Source organism: Gambusia affinis, linkage group LG08, assembly GCF_019740435.1.
Source record: "Gambusia affinis linkage group LG08, SWU_Gaff_1.0, whole genome shotgun sequence".
Taxonomy (NCBI): Eukaryota; Metazoa; Chordata; class Actinopteri; order Cyprinodontiformes; family Poeciliidae; genus Gambusia; species Gambusia affinis.
Window position 1 is genome coordinate 16,846,365 of NC_057875.1, and position 17,161 is coordinate 16,863,525.

The 17,161-nt window shown below is 39.0% G+C and overlaps 1 protein-coding gene across 4 annotated transcripts in view; it reads left to right on the forward strand.

Moving 5' to 3' along the window:
• The first annotated feature begins 408 nt into the window (after positions 1-408).
• Positions 409-17,161, forward strand: part of srgap1a (SLIT-ROBO Rho GTPase activating protein 1a) — an 84,362-nt gene continuing 67,609 nt past the window's right edge. For 2 of the 4 annotated variants that reach the window (XM_044126078.1, XM_044126077.1), the window contains exon 1: positions 409-1,153. In XM_044126078.1, coding sequence (XP_043982013.1) covers positions 1,090-1,153 — 64 coding nt within the window. In that variant the 5' untranslated portion in view covers positions 409-1,089. The remainder of the gene's footprint in view (positions 1,154-17,161) is intronic. The other 2 variants (XM_044126075.1, XM_044126076.1) reach the window with 2 other exon arrangements.

Here is a 17,161-nt window from a genome sequence, read left to right on the forward strand (position 1 = left end):
CCCTGTTCTCTTTTTTTCACAAATAGGATTGCTAACATATCCTATTAACTGTGCTTCAAATTTGCCTCAAGATGGCGCGCTGGTTTAGTTTAACTTCAGCTTCAACTCTAGGAAAAACCCAACTTTTCATCCAACAAATTAAACAAGAATCTGTTGGATTCAGTATGTCCTTAAGCCAAGGAGGAATTTGGGGCTTCTGTCAAGTTCGGCCTTCTTCAGTACTAGGACAGCCTGTAGATTTTATTTATTTGAGGAATACAGCAGTGTTTCATAAGCTTTATTAAGTGTCCCTGGATCCTACTCATTAATCATTTAATGAGTGTAATATCTTGATCCAATCAGTAACTCTAGAAATGTTTTTTTTTTTTTTTTTTTATGAAATAGTTTGCACAATCTCACCGTAAATCTATTTGACTTGGGGAGGCATGAGTGTCACTTGTATCCACTGGCTAGGAGTCAGTGAGTGAGCGAGCGAGCAGATCCCACCCACCCCCCTCCTGCTCTGTGTTCCTGCCTGCCTCCAGCTGCTGCAGTTCGGCCTGCCCTGTCTGCTTCGGAGCGTGCTGGGAGTTGGAGTTGGAGGTAGAGGAGGTGGAGGGGGTGGACAAACCGTCCTGGGGAAAGCAAGCGGGTGGGGTAACGTGTGCGTGTCCCAGACTGGAAACCATTTCCAAAAAAGCTCGCGCACTACGGACTAAAGTTGACTTACGAGGCCACTTCTCTAACAGAGACCCCGTGAAACTTGCGCGACTGTTTTCTGCTTGTTTTTTTCTGCAGCGCTGCTGTTGCTCCCTGCTTCGGAGACTCATTGGTTGGGAGAGGACTGCGCATTGGCTCTTGTCTGTATCCACCTCAGAGGGAAGAGGAACATTGCAGTAGTAAAAGCTCATGTTTTATTTTCGCTCCAAACGTCACGGCTGGAGTTAAATATCTTCACATAGTCATTTTCTTGACGCGGATTCTCTGGCTCTGCCGTTCATTCCTCACGGGCAGGATGCGTCCGCTTCTGTAGGATATTCCGCTCTATTGTTGACAAACAGTTTTCCCAAGAACTTTCCAACGAGCTTCGAGCGCAAGAAGAGGGGAACAATGTCCACACCGAGGTTCAAAAAGGATAAAGAAATCATCGCAGACTATGAGAGCCAAGTCAAAGGTAAGGTAGTGGAAAAAGACTAATTGGGACCAGGCTGGTTCATCACTACCTGCATGAGTCATAGCCAGTGATGGCGGGGGTTGTTGGAATGAAAATGTTATCAGAATATCTTCCTTTCTTTGCTCATGTCAACTTGGGAAAATAAAAAGGTAAGGGTTAGATTTAGGATGTTGTTTGCTAAAATGTCTGTTCTGATTGTGCGTATCAGATTTGTTTCAGAACCCAAGAAAAGATAACAAGGTCTCACACGAAAAGAAAGTCCTGTCATACCATATCTTCTGCTTGTCTTTCAGTATGCAGAAGTAACAACCTGTTACTTTCAGCTGAATGTGAGAGTGTTGTTAAATCATGTGCTATCACACCATCAGGACAGAGATTATGCAAGGGGGGCAAATTGTTGCACCAATGAAACTCAGTGTTGCTCATTGCTGAATCCCATTTCCCTGACCAAAACCAGTTCCTCTGTATCATGACATGGAATTTAATAATAGACAAAAAATTTCACTCCTTTCAGAGGTTGATACCACTAGTTGAATTACAGAAACAAGTGTCCCTCAAAAAATCAGAATATCATTGAAATTAAATGAATTTCAGCAAGTTCTTCCAGTTGGATGCTGCTAATTAAACCCCAAATACTTGGTTTTTCAGAATTATTTTAAATAAGATCACAAAATATGCATATTTTTGATGGAGGAATGGTTAACCTGCAGTTAATTGTGCTCAGTACTTTGTCAGGAATCCTTGCATAGATGACTGGATCACAGGTGGATGGCAATGAGTGTGTGATATGCTGACGTATTAAGAAAGACCAGACCAGGTTGGTTCAGTAGCTGTCTTCAACTCATAGACACTGTAAGATGTGGTGTTTCATCCATACATTCTTTATGGAGTTTAGGTCAGGTGGTGTTGCTTGGTCAACCAAGCAGAGTGATACCATGGTCATCAAACCAGGTACTGGATTGTAGTGAGGTCAGGATCCATCTCCTAATGTCAGCATCTCCATAAAGCTTGTTAGCAGAAGCAAGCATGAAAGGTCTTTACATTTCTGGTTGTATCACTCTGTTAACTTTGGATTTAATAAAACTGTGAACTAGCACAAGTCCTAAATCTTCACTGATTGTGGAAACTTCATACTGGGCCTATTGCATCTTGGATTCTGTATCTCCCCACTGTTTCACTATTCTTTCATCTTTGGGTCATCTAATTTGGAATACTGAGCTTCAATACATGTACTTGAGGTACACTCAGGATAAGTCGTATTGCAAATATGATCAAGTATGTTAAAGATGTCTTGCTGCTTTTTTTTTTTTTTCATTTTAGTAACTATCAGGAATCATCAGCGTTGACTTTTTAGTTGCTTTTTTGTTTTGTTTTGCTGAAATATTTTAAACAGAAATCCTTTTCCCCTGGTTGAGAAGAATTGAAATTATACAGAAAAGGTATTATTCTGATCACGTTTGTTGGAGCAAAATATTTTACACTTACTGCTATCCCTTGCACTTGTTAAATTAACAACAATCAACAAAATATTGAAACACTTCAAACCAGTCATTACAGAGTTTATTGAACCATTCATTTGTATAATGTTTAAGATAATATTTCTGAGTGTATTTGCAAGCACAGATCTTTATTTCCATGTGTGCCCTTGTAAAATGTTAGCTTGTATGGGCTGCTAAGCCATTTGACTTGGGAAAACGCTACCCTCGGTGAAAGGCGAAAAGCGAGGGTCAAGGGGTAATATGGGATTCATCCTAAGAAGAACTAGTGGCTTTAGGGTTTTGCTTTTTTCACGCCCTGTCTTTACCCCATGCAAGCTCTCACTGTAAAGCACAAATCTGCTACTTATTTACTGGGGTGGTTCAGAGGTGTGCAAGACTCTGTAATGATTGCCACCCTAACTCATCTCGTCTCCTTCAGGTCTCCCATGCATGCAGAGCAGAGGTGATTTAGTCACAGGCAGACACACACAGGAAAGAGGCAGTCGCTGCACCGGGGTAACCATGGGGATTTGGCCCCTGGCCAACCAGCTCTGTTCTTTAGTGCCCCTAGTATGCTGAAATACCACCTATTCACACCCATGTATCCAACCTTAAAGGCTGTTAAAGAAGGGAGGTTAGCAGAGGTCGGCAAGATTTAAAGAGGGGGGTGGGTTGTAAGAAGGGTGCCAGAGCTGTACTGGGAAATTACAAGTGGCTGAGCATGAGCTCTTATTTCCAAAGAATGTTCAGGACCCCTTTCTTTTTGCTGTAAGTATGACTAAGTGCTTTCAACCTGTTACAGAGGATGATGCACTATTATGAGGAATACGGAACAACAAGATGTGAGGCAGTTTCTAACTTGTCATGCAGAACTCAAAGGGAAGATGAATAAAAAAAAGAAAAACAACCTGCTGCAGAGGAAAGCTGCTGCTTGATGGGCCAAACTCAGTCAGAGCCAAGCAGTGTTTCTGTTTATTAAAATCCAGATACCTTTTTTTTTTTTTTTTTTTTTTTTTTTCAGAATACTTCTAAAGCTGGAAACCGGTGTAGTATTTAATTTTTGCATTGTTATACTGATTTCTTCAAAAAGTTTTCCACCTGATAGTTTAAGAGTTGTATCCTCTGATGGTTCATATGTAGCTAAAATGATATGGAAAAGTTATTGTAAAAGAGTAGCGACCTTCCAGTCAGCTGACAGAGAGTGCACAGCAACATTAACACAGCACTAAACTACTTTATACTTCACACAGTTAAATTAAACTCCTATATTTTAGCTGGTGTTTTCTGTAAACTGAAAAAATAGGATGATGGAACATTTTTGCATCTTTGAAACTTTTAAATGTTAGAATTCTGCAAAGTTGAGCCTGATCTGTTCTGAAATAACAACTCTCAAACTACGATGCTAATGATTTATTTTTTTCTCATTTGAGTAGTAAGTGATTGTTTCAGCTTCTGAGTTTGTAGTTGTAGGGAGTTTTTATTACATGTGAGTTTGCAGTGATGATAATTGCATCAGCAATAAAACTTGTCAAAGCCAGAGGCAGTCTGGTGAGCAGACATGAATTGCTCAGAACGCACAACAACAAGCAATGAGGGAAACAAGACAAAACCAGTATTTGATCATTAAGTCATGCTTTGTTTCAATTTCTAAAATTGTACTCGGTACTTTTACAACTTTTGCATGAGCTGTTCTTACACAACCATACGAATCCATCTTGCGTTACATTTCTCTCATTACAGCAGCTCTACACAGTTATTGCTCATCCAATCGAGAGATGTTGGGTATATAATATAGTTTTCTGTGGTGACTGACTGTCTGAAAGCTTTCCTACAATGGCTGAAACTACCGTTCTGTGGCCTGTTTTGTCATTCGGCTGACATTTGCTTGTGAAACACTTTCCACCAGCCCTTTTATACATCCCACAGGAAATTGGAAGTTTTGTTTTGACTCAGAAGGATATAATCCATTTATTGAAATGCTCTGAGGCATTTGTGATTAGGTTTTTCGAATTGCCAAGACCTGGCATCTGAAACGAGACGCAGTCTGGTTTGGAGAAACTTGTACTACCACGATTGGGTTTATGCAGCTTGCATTGTGGATATCAGTGTTTGTTTATTTGAAATGATAGAAAGGTCATGTATACCCTTGAAGTATCTGTGTGTTTAAGGTTTTTTTTTATTTTGTAATGTTGTAACTGCAACACTTGTGTGTTTTACTGTGGTAAAGGAGTTGGCTCCATGTCAAGCTGTGGCTTGGAGTTGTGACTGAGATGCCGGGACACTGACAGGCATCCTCTTAGATCATTATAAAGGCTGCCCTCTGACCTGCCTGCATTGCTGCCTGAAACCAGATACTTTCCCCCCCTGCATGCTCAGGGAGATGAGTCCATGCATGTTTGCACACTGGGGGATTAAAGAGAGAAAAGTGCTCTGAGATGGAATCTGTCATTTGGTTTAAGATACAGTTTGTAAGTAAATAGAAGTAAATTAAACACTTATGGAATGGCAGAAAGCTATCTTGCACATAAGTGCATTCTTATGAATTTATGTGCATAAGAATTGGTTTGCACATAAGCAAACCTAAGAATTGGTTTAGGTTTCAGACTAAGCCAATTCTTGGTCTGAAACCCTAAACACATTTTGTCCTCCTCCTACTAGGCCTTACCAGGACTTGCCTTTGTGTTGCATGCAGAGGTCAATCAAAATACTCAAAAAGCTGAAGAAATTAACTTATCAGGGTTTAGCATATCCCCTCTTACCACAATATTTGGCAGCTCTTTCATCAGCAATTCAAGTTGAATTTGAGTCTGCACCAACAAGCAAGATTTTGGCTACAACTACGATTCCTGGGTTTCTGCCTGGTCTCTTATTTTGTTGCATTTTGTGGTGAAACATTTCTTGGTCACTGCGGCTTGCCTTGTTACATAGAGTTGTACCATAACAAACTTGGAGACGTAAACAACTGCACCAAGGAATGATGTTGTCATGTGCAAATGTAATATAAACTGCAGTTCCACTGCAAGCTTCAACTGGATGGTATGGGCATGAAAAATTGATAAAGGAGGGAAATTTAGTCAAATTCAGCATCTTGTATCACTTGTAAGCTGTTTATCTGAATAATAGGCTAACTGTTGCCACCTTCATCTGGAAAGTGAAATTATGTCGCAAATGCAGATTTTTTTCTTTCATTCTTCTGACTTCAACCAATTTATGAAACAATATATATCTACTTCAAATATTTTTAATACTGTTGCATCTTTCACTCTGAGTACTTGTGCTTTAATGGTTAACTCCAGTAGGCATCTCTGATGTGTTGATGGGGGATGGAGTTTGAAATACTAATGGAATTCTAACACCTTCTGCAGCTCAGCTCACCGTCCATTCACACATCTACCATCTGCTTTTAGTACCCACTCCTTTTATGTCGGCTTCATGGAGGTGGCATGGTTCTGGGTGTGCCGTTTGTCTTCAAGTGATCGTCTCCATGGTTGAATGAATTGTTATTGACAGCACCATCTGTGGCTGCTCAGGCATTTTTGCAGTTTTTCTAAACTCTGCTGAGCACAAGCAAGGTTTCAGGTTCCCTGCTGTGCCTTTCTTTGGAGCCGCAAAGATCACAAGAACATCCCTGCAGCCCCCAAAAACCTTTACAGACCCATGTCTATGGCTCTCTAAACTAAAGCAAATCACCAAGCAGGGTTTGCTGTCTCAGGTTGTATTCAGCAGTCTGTAGTGTTTGTTTTTAAATGGGTTATGTGGCTCTCCACAGAGAATGGCTTTGCCTTAGGGGCTCCATAGGCTCTAGATGAAAAAAATGATGTTGTACCCAAACACGTTTTCTTTTACTGAATTGCATTTCCAATAAAAATATGGTAACGCTCTGTGCTGATCAATGACTAATGAACCTGGTGTTTAAGCCGCAGCTTCTAAACAGGTATTCTGTTAAAGAGCTATTTTACAGATGTTTTTCTAAAACAAAAATGACCTGATCATCCCGTGTTTAAAATTTAAATACAACCCATAACAGTGAGAACTCAACTAAGGTATTTCAGGATGTGAATGAAGTATACAAATACAGCAAAATACAAGTTTATTTTTCTTTTATCTTTGCTGTAAAACTCTTTAGGTTCTGCTGTTCTTTTCTGTCCTCTCAGTTGAACATGTTGCAGCATAGAGAAGAATCACCATGGAGTGAGTGGTAATGAGCTGCACATTGGAGGCTAAGGGTGTAGATATAACCCGACTATCCTCAGGGAAAGTTGAAACTGTTTGATAAAAGTGAAATAAACTGGGATTACAACAGATTTTAGACCACTTCGTTTACAGTATTGACTCCTTTAACTGACAGCAGGAGATTAGCAGATGGACAGACAGGAAGGCAAACAGACACAATTTGACCATCAGGGCCGTGCTAACTCCTGCCTCCCAGGAGGACTGGATTAGGAGGAAGGAGATTGGGGGATGGGACAGGATGGCAGGTCAGGCCCAGAAAAGGTCTGGACAGATGTCCTATGCTTTGCTTTGTTTCATATTTGTTATCTACAGCATTTCTACACCAGTAGTTGAAATATTTTTGGATGGATTGAAATGATTTGGGTGGTACGCTAAAGGAAAGTTCTTTCAAAGTTAGGGTCTAAACTGTGACACAGTAACTACCGCTTTACTGTAATTTTCATATCAAATGAGTTACTAGCAGGATAATCTGTTAACATGAGGTACAATAACCAATCTCTTACTTATCATTTGATTTGGGAACCAAAGCTGAGATTTGTCAGGCCCCTGTTGGTTCTTTCTGTTCAGTAGACTGTTGCTAGTGAAGGATCATTAGTATCTTGACACAGTAGTTTGACTGTGAGCAGTACGACAAAAACACTGAACAGTGGAAGTTAAAAGGGTAACAATACTTCGAGCATGCAAGACTAAATGTGAATTTTGCATTCAAGAAAACAAGAAAGCAGTGAGAAAGTGGAAAGTAACTCAGTCCAGATTCACCTAATCCATATATTATGGTATTTATGTTTGTCTTATTCTAAGGTGGTCATAATGGCAAAAAATAACAGAAATTACCATTTATTGTGTAGACAAATAGGGTAATATTTGTTATTCTTAAATTGCTGTTTTAAAGAATTAAGTGTTTTTAATATTGAAATAGAGATGATCAGTCTAGGCTCATTGAAAAACTGGGAAATGGCCATTTCGTGCTGATAGAAAGCTATTACACAAGTGTAGCAACAAGTGTAGCAACTTGACTGACGTTAAAGGCTAATGTGTCGTAGTACTACCACAGTGCTTATAAATATTTGTCTGTCACTCAGTCATACTTTTTTTTCTGCTGATGCTCAAAAAGCTTCCAGAAAAAGGACTTAGAAGAGCATCTTTAGTGCTTTTGTAACTGTTGTTGGTTGGCCTAACAATAGTCCTGTATAGCTTTGATCAACTCAACAGGGCAACAAGAGAACCACTTCCTTCATTACTTAAAAATAATGATAGTCACACATAGATAGGGTGTTGTAGTTAAAACAATCACTTATTTTCAGGGCCACTAATAATTGCTTACATTCATGCTACCAAACCAAGTCACATGATAACAGCAACTTTGCAAGACATTTCACATAAGGGAGAAATAATGGGGTGATTCAACTATTTCTAGCACCACATACCAAGTGTTTCTTAAACTGGTTAACACATCTGATAAAGAAAAGATGTTTGGTAACAAAGGCTTTTGCTAAAGTAAAGGAAAAGGTGAAAGGTCAGTAGTCTGATTTAAAGTGTCTTTTTACTTGCATTTTTCTCAAAGCAATCTTTCTCTCCCCAAGCCACATTCATTTTCCCATGGAGCGTTAACACTTCACGTTGATGAACAGAAGTTTAATTTACTAATCTCATAGCTTGGTGTTGCCCTTCCCCCCCATTTTTCTATTATTTGCCCTAACCTCATGACCTGGGGGGAGCACCCATTGAGCCTGTTGCCCCCCTAATCAATAGCCAAAGACCACCCCTTCAGGCACAACTGCTCTGATGAGAAATTTGCGTGTACAGGGGCCTCATTGTTACAGAAAGAATGCAGACTATTATTTGCAGATTGAAATAATCTGTAAATATTATTGGCCTAAGACTCCAGCTTTGTGTTTATAAATGCTGCATATTGGGAGGTCTTTATGTACCGTAGAATGTCTGCACTTTTTGATATGGTTTCTGTTCTTATTGTCTGTGTTCCCTTTCAGTGGTCTTGGTCTGCTTTTAGTAACCCAAAAGGATAGGAAGAGTTTCACATCCACAGAGCTCTCGACTTATCAGAAACACAATAAAGGCTCATTGTGGTTTTTGCAGTAGGAGGAGACTTGAGCTCCTTACACAGCAGCAGTGGTGGATGTTTGAGGAGCCTCAGGCAGACCTCATAAGCTGCGCGCAGAACTCGTCCCTCCCTCTCTGGAGATGGAAACTAAAGCCACATCTGTGGTTCCAGTCACAGATCTATGGAGTGCCCCTGAATTAAAATAATGGTCAGTTTACGGAAAAGGACTGTCATCCATGTTTCTTTTCTGCTCATTGTGATAATTGTGAGTGATCACACACAAAATCCCACTTAGTGTTGCATTAATATATTAAAGTCAATCTAACACATCAAATGTCAGGTGACAAAAGAAATTTACTAGACTATCATCACAAATATTCACATCAACATTTCTTTGAAACATTGTTATGATTTTTCTATCAAAGTTGTTCCAGTGCTGAATCCAGGCTGGTGCTAAAGCCAGTTCTTTACTGGTTCTATAAAAGAACCAGGTTGGTTTTCCATACGCAGAAACGGTTCATGAAGACAATTTGTGGTGCTTAAAAATGTCTTATGTGGTTAAAGTTGGACCCTAAATCTGGAATTATCTGACATTTTGTGAACGAGCTGAGTACTGGGAGACAATTTAACCAAACAAATCACATAATTTATCAAGGTGTCCTTTCAAACTAAACCACAATAATATCATGTCTGTATTTTAACTATATGCAGGGCTATTTTAGCGTCTTACAATCTGGTCTTGTTACCTTGAGCTAAATCAAATCTGAACCTCTGAAGAAGACACAGACTCAACTTCATCTTTACAAAATCTAAACAAAAATGGAGTGGCATTTGATTTTAGTGGCTGTAGGATTTTTCTTTTTGTTGGTAAAAGACTAAAGTCCATTTCCCCCAGTAACATTTATTTTGGTTGTCTTTAACCAGAATTCCCTGCGTTTTCATCCTATTCCTGCTTTTGGAGCAGTCTCCGGTGCTCTTCGCATCCACATATACTTCCAAACCACGCCAGAATTCACTTCAATCAAATCGAAACCCGTGTTTTTAGGTGGACCAGAGTTCCCTTTTTTTTGGTGGACTAAACAGGGCTGGCGTGAATGCACTGTAAGAGAGTGCATGTCAGCTTTATATTAAGTAGCCCAAAATCACATGAAAAACATTCTGTTATGTTTATTACTCATATAAATGAGAAGTATTTTGCCAACTATGCAAAATGGAGGCAGCTATTTTAAACAATCAGGATCGCAGGACTAGTTATTATTTTGCCAATGGACACATTCAGTGTTTAGTTTTCCTCTCTCCTTTCCTCAAACAAACCCTGGAAGGACAGTTTCTGTCCAAGAAGATTTGATCTTTTGATGAGCAAACACTGGACTCTGCTCTCTGACCTCACTACTCCAGTCTTTGCTGTGCCAACTCTGTTGGATATGCGTGCCAGTTGTGCAGACAGCAGATTCAATGTGGTTTGTGCTCATTTACATAAATCAATTTTTTTCCCTTGTTTCTGGAAGGAGGTGGAAACACACACTGAAGAAAAGTTGTAATTTTATGTTTAACTTTTACTTGGCTTCTTGTGCTTTTACCACATAAAACAAAAACAAAAGGATTGATCATAAAAAAGAGTTTGACCATAAAAAAACAACAAAAAAATCCAAAACAAAACTATTATGTTCAATAGTTACTCCTCATTGCTTATCAGCTTTAGATGGGTGTAAGGACTATATCATAGCTATAAGATCACCACTGTTTTCAATTAAATAGTTCAACAACTAAAATTTAGGTTATAGTCGTAATTGTAGTAGGGGCTGCACAGTGACGCGGTTGGTAGCACTGTTTTTGTCTTGCAGCAAGAAGATCCTGGGTTTGATTACTGGCCCGAGGTCTTTCTTAATGGAGTTTGCATGTTCTCCCTGTGCATGCGTGGGCTCTCTCCTGGTACTCTGGCTTCTTCCCACAGTCCAAAACTGTTTAATTGGTCTGTATAAATTCTCCTTGGGTGTAAATGTGTGTGTGCATGGTTGTTTGTCCTGTCTGTCTCTGTATTGCTCTGTGATGAACTGGCAACCCTCAGCTTGTTCCCTGCCTCTGGCCCATTGAAGATGGAGATAGGGACTAGCATCCCTCACAACCCCAGTGGGATAAGGGTGTAAGAAAATGGATATAATTGTAGTATCCATTACAAGTTCTTTATTCTTAATTTTATCTTGTTGCATAAGATTAGGCAATATTAACCCTCTACCTGATTTCAATTCCCATTTCTAAGTACTTATTGCACAGAACATTGTACTTTTCTTTTCTTGGAGCATCCCTGGGATTATAGTGATCAAGTGTATTATTTGTTTGGGAAGCCAGTGTTCACCCATCTGCTTTGCAGATGTGTTGTCTCAAATGTAGTCATAAACTGTGGTATAAGGTGTTTGGTGATGTTCCTGCTTCCGTCCCATGACTGTTCATTTTTGTTAGGAGTGGAAACATTCGTAATAAAACAGAGCTGCATACTGTCTGCAGTATGCAGTTCTTTATCTTGTTTTTATATATTTTATATTTGTGTGGACCTACTTGCTTTGATTGCCTGTCACTTTGCCTATTGCTTTTATGGGATAATAAAAAATATCTCTATTGTAAAGTGAAAATAGTCCCTTTTAGCACAAGAAAATTTTATTTTTATTGCCAGCTGACTGTCTATGTGCAGCCACAAGGGGGGGAGGAGCAACGCCATGTTTCTACATACCAAATAGAAAAAACTTGCAATGGATTTAGAAGTTAAATTTTTGAAATCTTGGTCTATATATACTAGCAACCTTTCCACAGACAGACAGGAATCTTAGACCGCTATAAGAAGTTCTCACAAAACAGAAAACACGAGTATTATTTATGATAAGGTATGGCCAAGTAAATTAACATCAGGGTACTTTTTCAAAGTACCAGATAAATGCCCTTAGTTTGCATTGCTATTTATTCACAGTTAAGGGAGAAGTGCTTTTAGCACAACCAACCACAACACCTTCTATTCCAGGTGTTTTAACAAAATGCAAATAAAAAATACATGAAAGAAGTGGCTGAGAGAGCAAGAGTCTTTTACTCAATTTTCTTGAAATGTTGCCTAGTCATTCCTATTTATAGTGATAGTTTTTTAGGTTAGGATGAAGTAGAGCACATCGCTGTTTCCCCCCATATTCCTCACAGAACATCTTATTATAGTTTAATGGAAGTGGGAAGAAGTGCAAAGCAATGCTAGTGTTTTCATTTTTTTTTTTTTTTTTTTTTTTTTTTTAAGTCATGTTGGCCTGGAAAGGGAACAAGCGTTATGCTGTCCTGACCTGTTCCATTTCTTACAGCTATAAGTGGAGCAAAGCCTAACTGGCAGAAATAGTCAAATATTCACTAAACACTTTTAAAATCTTGTTTTTATTTATACATTGTAATCACCCAATATAAGGAGATGTTAGAAATTATTGAAGAAGTCATTACAAGTTTAATAATAATACTGATTTATACATTAAAAATGTCAATGTCACAGTCATTTGTACTTGTGTTTGTCTGAGGCTGGATTCTCTTGCTCTATTTGCTGCCCTGCATGAACACAGGCACTTTGACCAGCCTCATATATTTAATTTTTTAATCAGGCAGCGTGGTGGAAGTTCCCCTCTTCCTTGGGGTCTTGTGATTTGTAATTGGTAATGGTGTGTGTTCGAGCGATGTGATGCCCACTAACCCAGGTGGGTGTGTGAATCATGAGTCCCTGTAGCATCAACTCCCCCGTCCATCTCCCAGCATCGCTGGAGACTGAAAAGAGAAAGGTCCAGTCCTGCTTTCCATAGTGTAGGACAATAAAGAGCAGTGAAAGCTGATCTGCCTCTTCTTTTGTACTGACTCCCTCTTTATCCTGTGCTTATGCTGTCTGAACAGCTGCCCCGAGGTTCATCACTCTGTCCAGTCTTGGTAATCTGAAAGCATTGTGTAGATTTTGTTAAAGTCACTTTCTGCAGGCAAAACTGGGACTCTGCGTCAACTATACAGTCTTGTCAGTGTTAGTGTTTGTTCAGTGATGAAAACAAAAGGCTTTTAATGAGATGCTTTAGGGGACAACTTTAGAGCCATGTCACCTCAGAGCCTGGGGGCCAGACTTACAGCCTTTTCTCAACTTCAGACATTTGTGCTCTGAGAGGTGGCAGAGGACTGACAGTTAAAACCTCCCTGAAGGTAGTTTTCAGGAGATAACAGCTCGTAACTCTGTCACTTCCTTAATATCGCCGTCTGCTGTAATTAAGGTGTGATTAGGTCTTTCTGAGGCCTCTTTATTTGCTCATCTTCTCGGTTCCTATATATGTGTCAGAGCTAATCATGTTAACCTGTCTTGGACTATGGTATCCTATTTAGTGGGGGGATGGGAAATCATTATGGGCTTCCTCATTCTTTACAGCTTGGCTTTCACTGCTGAATGCCATGCAAGAAATCAAACCCTGCTGGCTGTGTATGGGACTGTGACAAGGGTACTGATTGAGCCTCGAGCTGCAGTTTGGGGCTCAGCGAAGAAACTCTTTCTGAAACCTGAGGAAGGACAAGGATGCAGGATGTGATTTGATAAATGAAGGTACCTTGGATTCTTTGATTCAGTGTGATTATCATGCTAAATCAGTCAAAATAATTGATTATATAAAGAATAAAATGTGTAACACACCTCCAGTAGTTGCATTGTGCAGAAAATGTTCTACTTGTCTTTTTTTTCATTTAAAATAAAAAAGCACAACTCCTCAAGTGTTGCAACTTCAGTTACAGCTTTAAGTGTTTTAGCTTATGTCTTTACCAGCTGTGTAAATTTATCAGTATCACTGTGTGTAATATACATATCTGGAAGAACTGGGTGGACTGAAATAAGTGTTGGTAAATTATTTAAGAACACCCTATACATGACTTGTCTTGTAGCAAACTGCAAGCAGTACTTCTTTGGGCTTGCTTTCGATATTTATTTTCTTTTTGCCACTCTTTCATAAAGACCAGATTTGTAAAAAGTCACTACTAACAGCTATCCTGTTTATAGATCCTCCCACCAGAACTGTTGATTTACACTGTTCAGAACTAGGAATATTATTTTCTAACCCAACCCTTAAACCTTTCCAAAACTTTATCCTGGACCTGTTTGGTGTGTTCCCTGGTTATCACAATTCCATTTGTTGATGTTCTACAGCACATCTAGAGGCCTGCACAGAACATTGGCTGCACACAATGGTGGCTCGCATGTATCTGCTTCACAGTAAATGGTTCCATCTATCACATTACTTGGCAAGATCTAATAGAAAGGAGCAATCAATAATACTGCCAGAATCACAATATGGGGTTGGTGGTTTTATGCACTTACTGATCAGTGTTTTCCACCACAGTCTTGCACCAAAGATTCTCAAAGTGGAGCTGGATTTATGAGGTCATTGAATCTCTGGAGGTATTTTTTTCTGCATAAGAAAGTTGTCGGTAAAGAGTGCTTTGATGGGACGCTCTCATTGAATGTTACACAGGAATGAGAACACTTGAACCAAAACCATAAACCTCAAAGTGGAACTTTAACAAGACAACAGACAGTTTCTGTTTGAAATGAAGAAATAAATCAAATAATCATTTCCATGGGAAATATTCTTTTTTCTGTCAATGTCCAAGGGTTTGTTCTTGGTTTGTCAGCGTTGTTTAGATTTCTCTGTTGTTTATCTTGCCTATGGGTATAAAAAGAATAATGGGAAGATTCATCTGTAACTTTTACAACTTAACACATCTGCACCACAATGTTCCGTCTCTTGCAAGGCAGCCTCATTATTATGCCCTCGCAGTACGACTTTGCCCAAACAGATTTTGTTGCATCAGGCCGGAAGAAAGAACTGAAATCCTCCAGTATAGCATTAAATTATGTCCTTCATTTGCTTTGGGTCATCAGTTTGATTAGCTACAGCTTAGCAAATATGGACTTTTACATGCAATTTGCCTCGCTTCTGGAAATGTTTTCAAGTTGAATGACAGGTAACTTCTAGTTATTATACACATTTGAAGGGCTTCTCTGTTGGCCTCAGTCACTGATTCACAGCCCTTAAATAGCCATTAAAAATGCATGTCTGCCTTTTTTGATAAAAATTAAAAAGTTAACATATGAGCATAATTATACCCTATTAGATTTTTCAGATTATACCTTTTCTTTGAAGTTTTATTCTTGGCAAAATTCCTGTTGCCACAGGAAACGACACCCTCCAATTGTCTCTGTGGAAGCAGTATTGCTTTTCTGCTTCTGTATGTGAAGGTCTACAAGCAAGCACAACAACACTTGAAGATATTATAAGTATATATTTTGAATTATTAAAGCTATGTTGAGATCAGTGAGATCATCGGCTTTAAGGACAAGAGAGATTCAGCAGCAGATGTGGAAGTGAAATGAATCTCTTCTCATCTTAATCCCAAGCTCCTCAGCTAAGGCTCGTCCCATCCTCCACCTGCCCTTAATTTATTAACCTCAATCTTTGACCATAGTTTAAGAGCGGCCGACCAATCAATAACTGTCCTTCACTCTGACCCCCAGCCTGCTCCCCTAAACCCTAAAGCTGCTGTGCTCAACCCCTATTATTTGGTTGAGCACATATCCTCAACCAAATATGTGCCGAGTTTAGCACTAACATCGCCCTGATGCTTTTGAGGATCTCATTCACCCTTACTGAACTGAGTTGGTTCAAAATTGACAAAGTTGAAATTTTTCTACCTGTGAGTTGCAACACATTAAATGTGAGCTTCTGAGATTATCCTCACACGAATCAAATAAATTGTAAAAGCAATTGGCAGCATGTATTTTGTAATTTTTTTTTTTGTTAGTCAAGATTTTTTATATACAATTTTTTTCATTTCTATACAGTGACTTACAGAGGAAAATAAAATCAAACGTTAAAAAAATAAAAATGAAAACTGTGGCATTTCTGCCCCCTTTACTCTGGTAATGCTAAATAAAATTCATTGTATTTAGAAATCACATAATTAAGAAATAGAGTTCATCTGTGACATTAACAGAAATGTGCTGTTCACAGATGCATGTGTGCTTGTAGCATTACTAAATGTGAAAGAGTTCAATGCAAATGAATATTTCTGCTCATCAGTCATAGTCAGTGCTACAGGTCTGCCAGTCATTTTGGGTGTAGGAGATCCAGAAGTAGTTTCATTAAACAATGTAGTTACAGCTGTCGGAATACACTGCAGCACAAAACGTGCTTGTATTAGACAAAGACAGCGCAGATTTATTTTTTCAACATATCTTTTTATGGAAATAATTATATCTATTCTCTTTTGGGAAACATTTGGACATTTACAGAGCATGTTGGCATTTCTGTTAATCCATGAATAGTAACCACAGGGCATCTGAAGTAAATGCATCAAACAAAGTTTGTGCAAAACTTCACACTGTAATTATGCTAGTCTGACGCACTATATTATCCTGAATTTTAAACAAACGAGACACAACCTCATAGCCAAGAATACCTTGAGGACTCTGAAACAGAAACATCATCTGACTCTGGGAATTTTGCCTCCACCTCTTATTCTCTTCAAAGAATGTCAGCTGATCTGACAAATCTGGTGTTTAGTATTCCTCTTAAAGTCTGAGGTGAGGTCACTGTAGAAAGAGATGACGATGCAGACCAAAATTCAGAAAATTCACCTCTAGTTGATGTATAAAACTGACTAGAGTCAGTAAATGCTTTAGATTGACAGTCTCTACAAGTTTGTTTCAACATCATCTCATAATGAGAAAAACCCTTGGCACTCAATCCTGCGTGTATCTACCCAAGCAGTATATTAGTACTGCTGAAGGACGTCTCTTAAATCACTCTGCTCCTCATGTCAGAGAGTGTGTTTACAATAGACTAAGAAGTCTCTGAGTGGATTAGTGCAGCTGTCACAACTGTAGGCACCAGGAAGGGGGAAAAAGATCAACATTGTTGTCATTGAAGAGTTTGATTTGAGTACAATCCAGGTAGATTACATTTGTTGGCTGTAGTTCCATATACACAAGGTGTTCTAATATTAAATGATGTCTGAGTCAAACAATTATATGGCTACGTAGTTTCTCATTTTCTAACAGTGAAATAACTTGGTTTAAGGGAAGATTATGGTCACCCAAAACCATTTAAGGCAAGAAGATGTTCAACCTCATGTGTTCTGCCCTAGTACTGAGCTACGCAAGTGTGACTACTGTCAGAACGTGCACACATCAGAGTT